At 38.9% G+C, this 17738-nt stretch overlaps 1 protein-coding gene across 2 annotated transcripts in view; it reads right to left on the reverse strand.

The window, feature by feature from the left end:
- The window catches only part of cert1 (ceramide transporter 1), a 66316-nt gene that overhangs the window by 37117 nt on the left and 11461 nt on the right, over positions 1-17738 (reverse strand). For both annotated transcript variants that reach the window (XM_012957986.2, NM_203513.1), the window contains exon 3: positions 2236-2352. In XM_012957986.2, coding sequence (XP_012813440.1) covers positions 2236-2352 — 117 coding nt within the window. The remainder of the gene's footprint in view (positions 1-2235; positions 2353-17738) is intronic.

A 17738-nucleotide genomic window follows, 5' to 3' on the forward strand; every position in this document is an offset into this window, starting at 1 on the left:
AAAATCACTCACTGTAGAATATATTTTGCCCCTTTACCCAGGAGCGCTATTTTGTGCACTGCGAAAATACGCCTCGCGCACTTATATATATATATACCTATATCTGATGTTAAATGGAATTCAGTGCGTTCCATAATATCATTCATAATACAATCTCCTTAATATCAAAACAACAATGGAGATTACACAACATCAAATATATATCTCTAATACAGACTAAAATGTTATTGAGAACCAACATCATTCAACATATACAACTGGTAAGTAAATATTGCAATAATTCTCTTAAAGCATCAGGTTACTAGGATACATATATAGCAACCCAAAAAAATGGTAACTTGCAGTAAAAGGGCAACATTCACGGATATGTCCATACAAATTTGACAAGATTAATTTAATTGGTCACATATCATATAAACAATCTGTCTGTCAATTTAGTATTTGTTCTGAATGTTTCCTTTAAAATGTTTCTCCGTTTGGTAAGCAGCAGTCTGATTCCCAAAGACCTGACCAGAGAATAATGTGGCTGTGACAAACAGTAATAGACCTTTGCTCTTTGTGACTTATTTACTGATTATTAACTGCTGTACTAGGGTCTTCTTGCCATATTTTAAAATGAAAATACGTTCCTATAATCATTTACATGCCACAGTGAAGTCAAATTATAATTTGTTCAGCACACAGATTTAGAAGAATACGATCATGCTCAAATATCCCCTTTATTGTGCCATGTTTTGTCCTGAATAAATTATATATACAGTTTTCATAAAATACACATTTATGTGTTTTCATAAAATACTTTTTCTAGGGGAATACATTTAGGTAATGGTTTAATATAATTTTAAATGACATCTATTTCGGTTCTGTGTTTTTAACTGAAAACTCCTTGTCACAATCTAGTAATTATTTTAAGATGCTAAAGCTTACTTTTCTAAAATTTACATTGGGTCAACAAATATTAAAAGTTTTAAAATTATGGCTGCTATTAGTCATATGTTTAAATACATGTACATTTGTGATTGGCTGTGGATTGTTATCAGTAAATCCAATATAGCATTATTTCTGATCAAATCAGCTCCTCAACAACCTGTGGCAATCTGTGTCACAGCATGTTTATAAATATGTTTCTATTAGTACTGCTGGCCACATTATTGATCCAGTCAATATATCTATAACTAAAAGCCTCCATTATAAGCCTCCTGTATTTAATATATTCTAAGTCATAACGAGCTTGTGATTTTTTACACATGGTTTTAGCATGCATGCACTAATTATTTGCACATCACTCTAATAGTTGCAAACTGGTGTCAGTTAAATCACACCTCTCGGCTACATATTCTGTGACACATTCTCAAATATACCCTCAGGCTAGGAACATGGTATGATAAACTCCACAACTGTAACTGTACAAATCACATACATGCTCACTTATAGATGAGAAAGGTATACAGGGATGGAATGGGATGGCCCAGGTTTCAGACAACAATTGACAATCTTACAATTATACATAAAAAAGTTAATTTAAGGTTAATGCTGCACAGGGCTGTTTCTCAACCTGGTTATCTGGCAAAGCAGATTTTGACATCCAGGCCAATATGTAGCAATGTTTCAGAAGGAGTCTTAATTTATATATGCCACTGTAGGGGGAAATCATTTATTTGCAAGTTACTCAACCAAACATGTTTCTTACCAGCTGAAACCAACACACTTGGCTGTGAGTCGCTGACAGATTTTCCCTGCTCTAACTGGCTGGTTGTACCAAAAGTCAGAAATTTGTAGTACTGCCGACACACAACATGGTTGCGTTGCAGTAGGAAACAATGATAGGGTAAAGAAGTAGAACCATAAACCTATTAACGAAAACTGTATACATTACAGTTTGTGTGCTTTTTATATCAATGAAAGTTCATCTTTAAAGTGTCCCCTGTCAATTAGTACCAGTCACCATGTACAAGTGATTATCCCCTAATAATGCATTCTGATGCATTTTGACTGATGATAGTGGGTACACAGTGACTCCCAGCAAATCCCAATGCATTTAATGAAAGGCAATTCCCCACTGGGTATGTTAACATCAACCTTTCAAAAACCTCTTCTCATGGGGTAATACTTTAGGCTTCCAAAAAACACATTCCAAAACAATCAAGATATCCACCATGTGACAAGCACTTGGTTCCTATGAGAAACATGCAATCTCACACTTCCCATGACAGCACAGCTGCACTCCAGCTTTACCTTGTGTTGTTCAATTGAATCTATCCATCTTTGCCGATGATCTGGGTCTTGAGCACGGAGATACCACACACTGTCATTAACACTGATATCGAAACGGCACTCATCAAATTCATGAGGCTAAAAGAGAGAGAACAGAAATCCAATCAACAATATTTTCAAGTTCATGTGTATACCTTAAAAGGAGAAGGAAAGTCATTTTGGAATTTTACTGCCAATAGATTCGCCACATTAATGCCACCTAGAACGCTATATTTATTCAGCAGAAAGCTTTACCATACATGAGTAAAGAGCCATAGAAGCTTCCATTTTAGCTTGGTCTTGGTAGCTTCCTGCTGCAGTTATAGCCATTCTGCAGCAGGAAGGTCAGATCACATATTCCTAAGGGTGAAGACACATTGAGCTACTAGTAGTAGCTACTTTTTCATGGCTACTAAACACCAGAAATACCCTGCCATGGACAATACTGAGAATTGCCTCTGCTAAAACACACAGAGACATTTATCAGTAAAAAGCATTGGTTTTTTTTGTAGCCGTGACAAGTAGTTGCTACTAGTAGCTCTGTGTGTCTTCACCCTAAAGAAGGAGGGAATAGGAGAAGGGAGGGGAAGAGGAAGAGAAGAGAGAACTGAGCAGACTCAAGCCCCAAACCTGAAGGAGCCCTTAAGGTGAGGAAGTCTGATACCAAAGAGCATGTTCACAAGAAATGAGACAAGAAATCTTGTGTTTCTTTTGATGAGTGCTTATGGCTTTATTTACATAGACCTTTCTGATGCTTACTTAGCGTTTACCTTTACTTCTCCTTTAGGGCTCTGGTACACGGGGAGATAAGTGGCCCCCTGTTAGGCAACTTCGGCGATTTGCCGAAATCGCCTGCTCAGCGTGTGCCATTCCACCGGCGACTTACATTTTCACCGGTGGGATGGTAGTTTGGGGAGATTAGTCGCCCGTGACAAGGGAGATTTGTTGCGGGCGACTAATCTCCCCGTGTGCCAGAGGCCTTAAGGGCAAAGACACATGGAGCTACTAGTAGCAGCTACTTGTCGTGGCTACTAAAATAGACAATGTTGAGCATTTACGGATAATTGTCTCTACGTGTGTTTTAGCAGAGGCAATTCTCAGTATTGTCTACGGCGGGGTATTTTCTGGCATTTAGTAGCTGTGACAAGTAACTGCTACTAAGTAGCTCGTGTCTCTTCACCCTAATAAAGGGTAAAGCTGTTCATGGAGCTTTAGGCATATTCATTGAAATAAGGGGGGGGGGAAATCACACTCTGCCAAACAGCGTCAAGATTACAGACTAGCACAGTATAAAATATTCCACACACACACACACAGAAGAGTACGAACATTGCACAGTACTAGCGCTTTCTGCTCCAAAGGAAACAGCACACTGGGCTGTGTTTTCTCTTCAGATGCTGAGAAGCCAAAGGCACAGCCCAATGAACCATTATCTGAAGGCCTTCTGCCCATCACACAGCATGCTATATGGATGGTGACTTAAAGCGGCCATATTCCACTCCTGCTGCTCTTCCCAGTTGCTTGGTGCCCTACCTGCACTTGCCTCTTGGACCCATACTCATATCACTTGCAAAAATACATCATAAAACATTTGTAATGAGCAAAGGCTGATCTGGGGAAAGCTCCAAAGCTTCCAAAGTGCCAGATTAGTAGGTGTTTTCATCACTGCCTTAGATGGGATGTAAACGCAAAAACTGTAATTATAAACAGCTTCCCAATAAAGCTTAAAACATTTCAAAATGTGCTTGCAATTGAAAGCAGTATCTGTGTCCCCTTTTTGCACTGGCGGTTGTGCATCTTGAAACAGAATTTCCCTTGCATTCTTTTCCACAGGTCTGTTTAGCTGTTGGCTGCATTGTTTTAAACAGCAGAGCTACCAGAATATAGGCAGACAATGCTTTCAATATATTTACAAATAACATAAAATTTATTGAAAAGATGTAACTAATGTATATTTGGAAGTAGCTTACAATTACATTTCTTTCATATGACAAGTTATTTTGGGGTTTGCATCCTATATTAAAAAGTGAACTCCACCCAAACTTGAGCTTTTTGAAAATTAAATATAATTTTAAGCAACTTTGCAATATACATCAATTAAAAAAAATATGCAGCCTTTTCAAGATTTTTAATGTAATAATATAGTTTAGAACAGTTCCCTAAGCCCCGTCCCCTGTTCCCCTGCTGATCTGGCTGACTGCTTGGAGATGCAAATAAAATGTAACAGTAGTCGCCTGTCCTCAGCCTGCCTTCAGCCTGCCTTCAGCCTGTATCCTCCCAATCCCACAATCCCCTGCACACGAAATGTCAATAAGGAAAGGAACATCCCAGTGCAATGCATTGTGGGTTATGTAGTTCCTGCATGCTGTCTGTAAGCTGAGGAAAAGTTGTTACAATTTGTAACGTCAATGTTTTAGCCCCTGCACCTCTGCCAGGATTTCAAATAGGGATGCACTGAATCCAGGATTCTGCTCGTTATTCAGCCTTTTTCAGGAGGGTTCAGATCCGACCGAATCCATGGTCCTGGCCGAATGGAATAAATCAGCATATGCTAATTGAAAAAATTTCACTTCCAACTTTTAACCCTTTTAACCCTAAATTATTAACATTTATTTATAAAGCGCCAACATATTCCGCAGCGCTGTACAATAAGTATATGCATATGCTAATTAGAATTCAGTTTGGTATTCGGCCTAATACCTTGGGGTGGATTCGGGGGTTCGGTGCATCCATAATTTCAAATGATGCAGAAAGAGAAGAAAATGGTTATTTATTTATACTTTTTGAAAAAACAGATTACAGAGATTGGTATATTATGGGTTTCTGTGTTTTGTGGGGCCCTTCAACAAATTTTGGTTCAGAAGCCAGAGTTTCCTTTTAAGTCTGAGAAAGGTTCTAGTTCTACTTAAGAACTGATACAAATGTAATAAATGCAGGGGGAAAACCCGCTGATGTGCACCATATATGCTGAAGGAATTGCACCAGGTAGAGAGTTCTGGAGATCTCAACTGAGCCTGTCTCTACACATACACACACTATGTATATTGAAAAAAAAATGAAACACCCAATGATATTCTACACTATGACATTAAGTCTCAACGTTATCTTCCCACACACACACTGAATATATCTGAAAGGCAGACAGAGAACACATTTGTCTCCACAAAGGAACACATTTGCTCAACACAATGTACTTCTAACCCTTCAGAGAAAGCTTAAGAGGGTTCTAAATGGTCTCACACTGAGCAGTGGATTGTGGGTAAGAAGTATGAAAAGAAGCCTATTATGGTTCTGCGTAAAATGACGACTATACATATAGAAAGGTTCTGGTTAACAGAAGACCCGATGACTGAAAATGCTTTGGGAAACTTTATATATGATAAAGTAGAGCTCCCAGCATCCCTAGCTGTGAATTGGTTTTTTAGTTTAAAACTAAACAAAAAATGCAGAAATAAACAGCAATCATACCAAGATTAAAGAAAACAGTCAACAATGTACCTTTTGGGCTGCTGAGTGAAGCCTACTAGTGAAATGTGTGCTTGCTGCAAGCTTACCTATACGTACACTTTCCTAATGCTCTAATATTCATTTGATCCCCACCAGTCTGCACAGTCTCAGCTCCCACGGCACTGATCTGTTTATTTTGGCTTGCAGGCGCCTCAGTGCAAAAGGTTAAATGGTTCCTTGCAGGTTACAGCATGCAGGCAGTCAATTGTGGGCTCTTATGGCTGCATTAGCTATTACCTTTAACAAAAACAAATTTCAGCTGGCACTCACTAAATATTTTTCTTGTATTCAAGCAGCTCCAAGGAGGCATTTAAAGGAGACATATCATATAAGTGAATTATACTCTTTTAGATATAGGATTGTGCTTAAAAAACTAGTCCCCCCATCTGTTCCACTTCCTGCAGGCTGAGTTCTCTAGATGAGCTGGGGAGCCGGCAGCTCTCACTATACTGTACTGTAGGATAGGAACCAATCAGCAGCTAGGCTGACCTGATAGGGAACTGAAGAATGTCTTTGCTTGTGTGAATGCAGGGCTGTGATTGGCTATCCCCCTCCTACTGTGCTTCTGGCATGGACTGTTAGGATATGCCCACCCTTCATTTGAAACAAGGACTGAGGACTGATAGGATCTATAGGAAGCTCCAATAAAGAGGCCATTTTTACAGATAGGATTCATTTTTAGCCCAAAGTGAAACCAGCACTGTATATTATTCACAATTGCCTTTAAAATTAGGGGTTTATTCCATTTATCCAATAGGTCTCCTTCAAAAGGAAGCTATCCCCCTGAACAATGTAGGTCTATCAGTGGAAAAATGATCAACATGACCTATATGGAAACTTTAATGTACATGAATATCTTGAAAAGTCATTTTTAAGAGTCACTAAAATTGTCAATTTAGTATCACTTTAAGTGGCCATTCTGAAGGTAATTTTCTTATAAAGGGGGTATCTAAATTTTCACTCTAATTCCTTCTTGGCTTTATGCACCAGGCACAGACTGGCAATCTGTGGGTTCTGCCAAATGCCAGAGGGGCTGCTATAGCATTCCATAGACAGTCACTATTTAGTGGGGGGCTGTTTGGGCCTCTGTTTACTAGAAATGCCAGGGTCTATTTGAACCCCAGTCTGGGCCTGATGTTCACAAACAATTTCTTTTGTGTGCACATTTTACACTGTGAAATGCAGAATAAATGCAAAACCTTGTGTTTACATACAAAAATATTTGTGTTAACCACAGTTTGTGTGTGTGTTGGCCTCAAAATTAGTATGTGCACACAAAGGAGCTTAGAGGAAACTTCTTTATTTTTATGAATGCTGAAGAATTAAATTAAACCGTAATTCTACGGAGCATTCTAATAAAAACAAATCATTCCAAATGTACTTGCAACTAAAAGCAGTTTCTATCCAGTCCTCCTCTCTTTTCCCTGACTTCTCATACCATTGCAACACTGTATTAGTAACTGTGCAGCCAAGGCTCCTATTAACTTGCATGTTTTGTGATTAACAGACCAGTCAAAAAGCAGAACATCAGAAGTGTGCAAAGTATAATTGTTGCGCCAGGAAGAGAGCTCATTTAACATACATTGTTACTTTAGCTGGCAAATGTAAGACTTTCATGTAAAACGCTTATTGGTATGTGTATGGTGGCCCCCTGACCCAGACCAAAACCTACATATTATAGATATCAGACGGTTTGGGACTGGGTATGAAAATTTCACCTGCCGAACAGGAGCTGCAGAAAGGCAGCCATACCCGTGCCATGCCCTGCCAAAATTGGTGTGTTTGCTACAGAAAAAAAATACTACTTTTACTAATTACTATACATGTATAAAGCATTTTGCTATGGGCTTCTGTAAAAATAATATTATCTAGTCTTTTAACAAAATACACATTGAACTGTAGGTTCAGACTGTGTAATTCAGACCAGTCTGCACTGTCACACCCTGCTCTTGTTGGGGTCAAATCAGGCTCCTGTCATTTCAATAAAGCACAGCTATTTCAGTGCATCAGAATAGTACTGCCACCCAGCCAGCACACAGGCTCCGAACAGAAAGAGAACTCAAGCCTATTAGACAGTTCATTCTAGCCTACAGGAAACCACAATTGGTTTTTTAATTTACATTAATTTAAGAAAAACAAGAATAAGGATATGTAAAGAGCTGTTTAAATGAGAACCATGTCCATCGTTTAGTAAGAAATGGTATAGTACATCAATAAAACAAATCAATTCTGCAAACAAACAGAAAAAATAGGATTAGGGGTGCTTCCTGGGATGCTTTACAGCAGGGCTTTCATCTCTCAACAAATTAAGGTCTCTAGAGGCTGTAGCTAATGATGGGTGTCAGACAGGATCTATATTTAGTGTGGTTAGAAAGCACTGGTACATTGTAGATTGTATAAAGATTGCTACAATTTCAGCAATTAAGCAGGAGAGAAGTGCTGCACGTTGAGAATAAGAAACAATATAAGGCACTATTGGTCAAGCACTACACTGACTATACATGTTTAAAAAGTTAACAGGTGACTGTCACCAGAATATGTGCTAATATGCAGAACATAAGATCACTGGTTATCATTATCTAAAAGCTACATACAGTACTTGTATTTAATATTTAAATAGAGTGTGTGTTTCAACGCTGCTTGCTCTGTAGATTTAAGGGGAAACAATATCCATATACTGTAAGAAACAAGTGCCTGTTCCAGCCTCTTCCAGTAACTTAAAAAATAAACATTAAATAAACCCAGATTTGCATCTAATAAAGATTAATTATATCTTAGTTAGGATCAAGTACAAGATCTATGAGAGATGGCTGTCCTATAATTCACTCTCTGGAGAACAGGTTTAACAGCTTTACAGCTTACTCATATGATGCAGATCCACGTTTTGTTTTGTTTTTTTTTTTTTTTACACACACCACTTGAAATATTCTTTTGCCAATTCATGTCTTTTTACCCTTAATTTATACAGAGCTGACATAGTATGCAGCACTTTACAGAGACGGGTCATCCTTCAGATCAGTCCCTGTCCCACTCTGCTCCCACCTCAAATCCTGCCCAACTTCTGCAGTCTCATTAGAACAGGTTTAACAGAGTGGGAAGACTGTACACCTATGCCAATCTGCCACACACTGTGTTTGTTTTTCTGTAGAGAAAACTGCAGTCCTGGTGTTTAAAGTCATCCCAAAACATATCTGGTAATCCAGAGCAGATATTGATTGGAGGATCTGTTGCTTTGGCCCCTTGCATAAAGTAATATATTTATCCATCGTGTAATCTATGTTTTTGGTTTTGCCAAAGAACCTGCCTTTGTAGCACTGGTACCTATTAACTGCTGAGGCAAATATTGACTCAATACTTGATTCAACACTTGAGTCAGCTAGCTGTTAAAGGAAGGATTCTTTGTATTCCAGGAATATCTCAAATCTCAATATCATCACAGAATTGACCAATCTTCCTATAAATGCAGCTGGCACTTACTGGAATGAAGAAGCAGTTTATTTCAATAGCAACCTAAGTTATTTCTTCCTGCAAATAAAAAAAAGAAAAAATCTAAGCTCTTGTTTCCTTCCATGACTGGGCAATCCAATTATATTCTAACCCAGACTCTTAACAATAGACTATTAAGGGCAATTTCACACAAGAGGTTTACCATAAGCAATTAAATCCTTGCAGCTTATCACACACAGGGTTATACACAAATACATGCAATGTCTGGCCCTGGTCCTGTGACACATATGATTTAGAGAATTAACACTTAACACTTAAATAGGAAAAATCTGATTGGTCTCTAAGGGTCATTGGTGATGTTCAAACATTTTAGTGTTAGAGCACAAACACATTTTAGCTATATGCCACCAGTCCTACTGGGCTAGGACTCCAATTGCCCATTGAAACTGTCCTTTCCGAATGGGATGATGGTGGAAGGGTCCTTTGAATCAGAGCATTGCTTTTGGGTATGATATTTATTGTCGACTTTGGCCCCTAGTAAAGACAGCATGCTGCAAATATCTGGCTCATTTACCAACAGTGAGAAGAAGCAGAGGAGCAAAAAAAGACATTGGGGTTTATTTCTCAACACTAGGCAAATTTGCCCGTGGGCAGTAACCCATAGCAACCAATCATCTTTTTACAGCCAGCTGCAGGTAGAACAATGAATGCATATTTGATTGGTTGCCATGGTTTAGTGCCACAAGCAAATTTGCATTACCCCCACTGTCACTGTGCTAACCAAGACAGACTGAGTGTTCATGATGACACACAAGTGCATCAAGATTCTGCCTACAGAGTTCAAAGTACATTTCCTGGCAAATTCCTTTTACACTGAATAGCCACAGGGAAGAAACCCTTTGGCTCACGTAAAGGGAAACTATACCCCTGAACAATGTAGGTCTCTATGCAAACATATTGCTTAAAACAGCTAATCTAAATAAAACATTTTCACAAAATATACTTCTTAAAGGAGACATATTGGATAAATGGGGAGCAACGCTAATTTTGTAGGCAATTATGAATAATATCCGGTGCTGGTTTCACTTTGTGCTAAAAATAAATTCTCTCTGTAAAAATGGCCCCTTTATTGGAGCTCCCTATAGATCCTCTCACTTCTCCCTCCAGTGTGAAATGGAGAGTGGGCGTGTCCTAACGGTCCCTGCCAGATACACAGTAGGAGGGGGAGAGCCAATCACAGCCCTGCACTCACACAAGCACAGAGAGGCTTCAGTTCCCTATCAGGTCAGCCTAGCTGCTGATTGGTTCCTATCCTACAGTGCAGGGTATGGAGGGCCGCCGGCTCCCCAGCTCATCCAGAGAATTCAGCCAGCAGGAAGTGGCACAGATGGGCGGGGCTAGTGGGGGTTTTGTGGAATTTCTCAAAAAATCAGTCAGAAACACAACTTTTTAAGCACAATCCTTCTATATCTAGAGGAGTATAATTCCCTGGTACATTCATCATTTTTATAGGATATGTCTCCTTTAAGTAGTATGTGCCATGTGCAGCCAAGTTTAGAAAGGACCTCAGCAATCAGATTATCAAACTTGTCAGATATATTGTCCACCGAGGCCCTAAAATATAGCAGAAGGCAGCTTATTAACAGACCTAAAGGAAAAATACATTCTTCAATGCTGTTCAAGAGTCAGAACCAGAGAAAAGTTAACTATAAAAAAACAAACCCTGAAACTTTGAAACAAAGGGACACTTGCCACATGATTGCCAGAAAATATATTTGTGGGAAAATGTATTTTATTTAAAACAGGCAGGTGATGCAAAACAACACATGCACCCAATACAGGGTAACAAACATTGCACCAAGTTGGGCACTCTACCCCCTACTCCTGTAGTGTAACACCACCACGGTCTCATTTACAAACATCTACAAACGTCTCTTCCCCCAGGCTTGAGACAAATGTGCTAAGTCCAGCCAAGTGCAGTCTCCTACCGGACAAGGTGCTGCTGTCTGTACCAATTTTCCCACACACAAAGCAATTAGAGCAGAGCTACACAGAGGGGCAGGGTGCAATTCAGAGCAGAAATATCAGAATTATAGGGCTTTCAACAGAAGACAAGACACCCGCTGAGTGCACCTCAATCACTTATTTACCTACACAGCCAGGGAAAAAAAATGTCACTTATACGGACACACGCCCCACAATGCATAGCAAAGCAATGGCATATTTGCCTTTGTCAGCAGGGCACTTGTTGCCACCTGTGAAGGACACATTCTGTGAAGCTTACCCATTTGTCATAGAACAACCAAAGCTTTCTGATAAAATGTTCCTTACTACTGATAGACTGCCATTAAGAAATTTCTAAGCAGATTAAAGGTTCAGGGAAAACAAACACATGGCAATGATACAAAGTTGAGCACGGAGGAAATATTGCAAAACGATCATGTGAATCACTAAGGACGTGTCACTTCTAAGGCATTGAGCACATTTTAAGTTCTCTTGTAGTAAAGAACCTGCACTTTATAACTCCAGCGGCACGTGAGACACAATGTACTCTTCATTGCATAGATGTTTAACTCCTCTGATAATTCCACTGCATTTATGTACAAAACCATGTCTTATATAAGCAGCTTTGGGGATATAAAATGCAAAATGTTTCTTAAAGGGTAACTATCATGTAAAATTTGTTTCACCCACCGGAGGTGCGGCTAGCAGCACTTACACTCCGGATGGGGAAATTAATGAAGAAACAGCATATTAATATGTTTATGTAGTTATGCAATAATAGCCTGCCCGTGCTTCAAGTAAAAATTATTTCTGATGTTGTTTGCGGCTTAAGTTTAAGAAGAACTATATGTTCTCAACAAAATCATAACTAAATCCTAACAGGTATCCAATCAAATAATACTATGTCATTGGCATACACATATTTCCCTTAAGCACCATTTACTTTGGCCCACCATTATTTTGATGATCTGTGTGTCATCTGACAGGAACTAATACAGGCTCTAACAGTAACAGGAAGCGGGGGTCACCATTTTTCCTTGGACCTTAAAGAATAAGTAAACCTAATATATTCTCTCTCTAAAATTACTCTATACAGCCTCCAGAATAACATCCCAAGCATGCGCAGTAGGCACATTAATGTGGTCCGCAATCCAACCGCCTGTATATCGCAAATTATGATTCAATTGTTGCCAAACGATTGGTTCGGCCCAATATTGTCCTTCTCAAGGTGGGCATATTGTGAAAGATCTGCTCCTTTGAAAGTGGATCTTCACATGTATGGCCAGCTTCACTTGAAAGCAACATCAGCCGTACCATTAAACCAGTGCAACCTGCACATCACTGTGTCTCGCTGCATTGTATGCTCACACCAAGGGCAAACAAACAACTGAAGACTAGTCTGTGTATGACTGCCTTGAACCTAACAAAAAGCAAATGTGCGATGGCTGCTGCAGAATAGTTTACAAAGACGCCCTTATAGTCATTAATATGGCTGAGAGTGACAGCAGAAAAATATGGCAGTTAATTTTAAAGTTTAAAAAAAAAAAAATTTATCTTAATTGTCCAAGAATTCCGCACTATGCCTTTGATTTATAAAACCTGGTAAGAGAGAAGGGCAAATCTGCTGATGTACAAATTCCAGAATCCTCAGCATCTGGGCTGAATTACCTTGGATGGGAGTGGTGCAGGGGCAGCAGCTGGAAAGCCACCGTTTCCCTATCAGACATTCTGCAGTCTCTGTGGGGTGCTTCCATAACATATCTAACAGGAAGCTTTGTTCTATCTTTAAACATGGCCAGCATCAATCCCATCTTGTGTCAACGTCTACTCGTTGTATTTAAACACCCAACAGCATGCATTTCCTTCCTGAAACTGAAAAAAATTCATGATTCTAAATCAAAAACAGTTAACAAAAGGAAAGCTGAAAAGTGAGTCTGTGCCTAACATCTGTCGCACTTAAAAATACAAACAAAACAAAGTATTGACTTTTCTGCTTGCTCAGCATTTCCTTGATATAAACTGATAATGCCTACCCATAGAGATAATATAGGACAAACCATAAACTTTTTTTTTGTATTTTATAATTACTATAACAGAATGTCTAAAGATGATTAAGGTAGAAGGGTTTTACCACATTCCACAATACAAAAAAAACAAACAAACTCATCAAGCAATGAGAGACCGAGTCGGTTTCTGTCACTCTAATCTTAAAAGTTTCCACTGACAATAACAGCCAACTATCCATCAATCGTCTTATTTAAGAGGAACAATATGGGTCGTATACTGAAATGGAAAATGTTTGTTTTCGCCTATTAAACTACCCCACTGATTAGGTGTTGCCTTTAACTAGTGTAGTGCAGTTTGCTATAATTTTTTTTGAGAAATACTGGTTGCTATGGGCTATTGGAAAAGAAATCTATAGGCAATAAATGGGCATAGAGCACTGCTTTTTCCACAAAGAGTAGCACTTTTGGATGCAAATTTATGGAATTAAGAGCTAAGTATTGCTCTGAATGCATTGCTTCCTTTGTTTAGCAGGGGCCTGGGCACCCCTGGAACTCACCCTTGTTTGCTTATCATTCAATACAGGGTTAAATTAAACATAAAACCCAAATTTAGATGCACATGAAGTTCATTCACTTTTGCTGTTACTGCCCTTTAATGTTTCTGTAGGCGCTTTGATTTTAAATGGAACAATAAAGACCGGCTTTTAGCAAACTTCTTCATCCGGTGCGCTTGGAGTTCCTTCGTTCGTTAATGGTTCTGTAGGCTAATGGCATGTGGCTTCTAGAGAAGCAATGCACAGTATGGGGGCCAAAATTTAGCACTGCAATTCTGTAGCCCCAAGTTCGATTGTTACATGGATAGTAACTGCATGCAGTTTGTATGTTCACCTTGAGTTTGAGGGGGTTGCCCCACAATACAAGTACATTAATGGCTTATTGATAAAAACCAATAAACCAATCAATACGCATTTGAGAGTATAGCAGGGAGTTTAGAGCTTTTAGAATTTTAAAGCTCCACTCAGAGCTTTAATAAACTTCCATTGTTATTTTCGTACTGGAATTCCCAAACAAAGATGATATTTATGGTGAAATTCATAAACACACATTTAAGTTTGTTGTTGTGCAGTAACTCATAGCAACCAAATATGTGCTTTTAGAAAATTCTAAGCCTAATCATTTGTTGCTATGTATATATGCACCATGTCACTGCATAAGCCAAGATACTGTAACACAAAAAATGGCCCAACGGGCAAGTGCAAATACTAGAGGCTTAGTTATGGCGAAACAAGATAAGTGTGTAGGAAAGAAAAGCCGAGCTAAGGTTTACATTACAAATGACGGTAATGGAAAATGTTCTGACTCCTAACACACCCAGCAGGGATACGGAATGGAGGATGTTTGCAAGGCAAAGATAGTGTCAAATTCAACACAAATCAGGCAGACAGTTTCACAACCAATCCAAGGTAGTTATCTATCAGAGACTTGTGTCATGTGCCTACAGTTTCATAAAATTAGCAGCCACAATTATGACAAATGACCTTAAGAAAATATTTACTTTTCAGGATTAGGAATGGAGTGTTACTGCCTAAAATCTGTAAACTGAAGACACCAAGGGAGGATTGTGTGAGCCCCAGGAATGTGGATAAGACAAGACAGTAAAATAACTTTTAGCTGCCTAAGGACAGCTGGTAATGCTCAAAGAAATCAGAATTTATGCCAAAACACACTGGCAACTACAGCGGCAACTACATTTAACAGCTAGGATGCTCATGCATGCTCTCATCCTATCCCGACTAGACTACTGTAACCTGCTGCTAACTGGCCTCCGTAACTCCCATCTTTCCCCCTTGCAGTCTATATTAAATACTGCAGCCAGAATTCTCCTCCTCTCATCAAGGAGAGTTCAGGCCCTTTCACTGCTAAAGTCTTTATCATGGCTTCCCATAAAAACAGAGAATTATTTACAAAAACCTTCAAAGCCCTCCATTTCTCTGTGCCTCACTACATACGTTCCTGGCCAACCCCCTCCACTCCTCACAGAGCAACCGACTGGTTGCACCTCCCACTACTACTGCCGTTTCCCACCTTAAAGGAAAACTATACCCCCAGAATTAATATTTAACCAACAGATACCTTATATTATATTAAGTGACCTACATAATCTCAAGCTGATATATATTTCAGTAAATATTGCCCTTTTACATCCTTTACCCCTGACCCACCATTTAGCAATGGCCCTTAATACTTAAAATGGCAAATTTCTATTTAGGAGTACCCAATAGCACATACTACTAAAAAAGAAAAAAAAAGAAAAAGTATATTTTTATGAAAATGGTTTATTTAGATGAAGCAGGGTTTTACATATGAGCTTGTTTATATAATATATATTGTATAGAGACCTACATTGGTTGAGGGTATAGTTTTCCTTTAAACCTTTCTGCCTTGCTGCCCCTTACATTTGGAATGCCCTCCCTGATTTCCTCCGGAGAGAATCCTCCCTCAGACTTTTTAAAACTAAACTTAAAGACTCCCTCTTGGAGCACTCGCACAGCCCCTGATCTGGGAACTAGCATTTATATTGCAGTGTCACCCACTGTAATCCATAGCACTAATTACTCTCCTTTTTGTGTCTGTAAGTAACCTCCCATTTAGATTGTAAGCTCTACGGGGCAGGGACCTTTCATCCTCTTGTCTCTTTGAAATTTAACTTATGCAACCATACCTATTTATTTGTATTATCATATTTTGTATTTATCTGTTATTGTAATAACCCCCTGTTGTACTAAATTATTGATCTGCTGTACAGCGATGCATACATAAGCAGTACTATATAAATACATACATACATGTAATGCTGCTTACTTAAGAGTCTGTTTTAGCCCCCTGGATTCCTGACCTGTTGTTTAGCACCTAAATATGGGTTGTCGTGTTGTCTAGAGTAGATCATTATGATTCTACTTTCACTAAATATTTAATTTTAAGGAACAGACAATTTTAACTTGAATACATTTTATTAAATATTATGGATGAAATATTTGGTGCTGATCTTCTCTATCACGGTGCTATGGAAGCTCTGTCACATTTCCTTCTGAACAAGTGCCCCGCTCTCCCTAAAATCCACCCCCCACCGCCTACAATTTATTATTTACATGATTATCCCTAAATCAGACAATATAATGATTTACAGCAATACTAATACAATGAAAACAAGCTGTGCAGAGGTACTTGTTGCTCCAGATATAAAGTCCAGTAGGATAGAAATCCAAAGGTTCCTACGAAGTAGGGCGGGTATTTTAAGGGTAGTGGAATTGGATTTGCAGTGTTTTCTCAAAAGAGGTTCCTTTCTTTCTTCTGTTCCCACTTTTATAAAGTACTTTACTGGCTTTGGGAAGGGCAGAAGGCAGCAAGTCATTTTCACCTTTACATTAATTTTTAGTATGTTATAGAAGGTCTTATTTGCAGGTTCACTAGCTTAGACCAGCTTAGTCTCTCCTGCGAAGAAACCATTTATATCCAAATTTCTCTTTTTATAGATTGGCATTTTGAAGAATTACTAGGGGTAAAAACCCAGAAATACTTATTTTAAATGGATAATTGGTGTATATAAAAAGTTGTAGCTTGGGTCTGCACTATGCCACCCACGTTTCACACAAAGATACTGTGCTCCAGGAACAAGCTCAACCAAACAGAGGTCCACTACATAATTATTCAGTTAATTGATATTCCAGCGTGCAAGACCCCCCCCACCCCCCATAGAAAGCTGAGACTCTGATTAATAACATAGCCTAGCAATTGTGTTTTCATTTGAAGCATTCCTATAACCTCCAAAACTGCAATAATGAAGTGGTTTATTTTTATTAACAGATAAATGTGCGATTCATTTAATCTTAGCCCTAGATGCAGGGTCACGCATGTGCTAACTGTGTGCCTCGGCACATGGTAACAATTATGGAGTCAAACACCCATTTTCTAAAGTATCGTATGATTTTCCTTAAGAGCAAAAGAGGATGTTAGAAGCACAATGGAAACATCTCGGTTCAGGATACAAGCCAATAAATGAATCCAAGGGTTGCACAGGAAAAAGTCCTGTTTCCAGCATACTACTTGGAAAGCAAACGTGCGCGGCAATCCACACAGCGAGTATGAGAGAGACTGCTTAAAGGAGTCTGAAACGAATTAGGCTGTGAAGGGAATAGAGGAAAATGCAGTTCTCTATTTCAAATGGGTTGGCTTCATTCCCCAGAATCCTGTAGGACCCCTAGTTATTTCAGTTGCCTATAACTACTCTCTACACCTCGCACTGTACAGTGGATTAGATACAAATCCATTGAGCAGGGATGTAACTTCCTGGTTCCTGATCCCCAGCAAAATAAACACTTCTGGGCCCCCTTACCTACCATTGTGAAGATCTAGTCCAGACACAATTTTTATCTGCCTCATTAAAATGTAAAAAAAAAAAAAAAAAGTTGGGGAGCAACATAAACATTAAACCGAATTCAGCTGGTGAGCTTAAGTTAGTTC

Source organism: Xenopus tropicalis, chromosome 1, assembly GCF_000004195.4.
Source record: "Xenopus tropicalis strain Nigerian chromosome 1, UCB_Xtro_10.0, whole genome shotgun sequence".
Taxonomy (NCBI): domain Eukaryota; kingdom Metazoa; phylum Chordata; class Amphibia; order Anura; family Pipidae; genus Xenopus; species Xenopus tropicalis.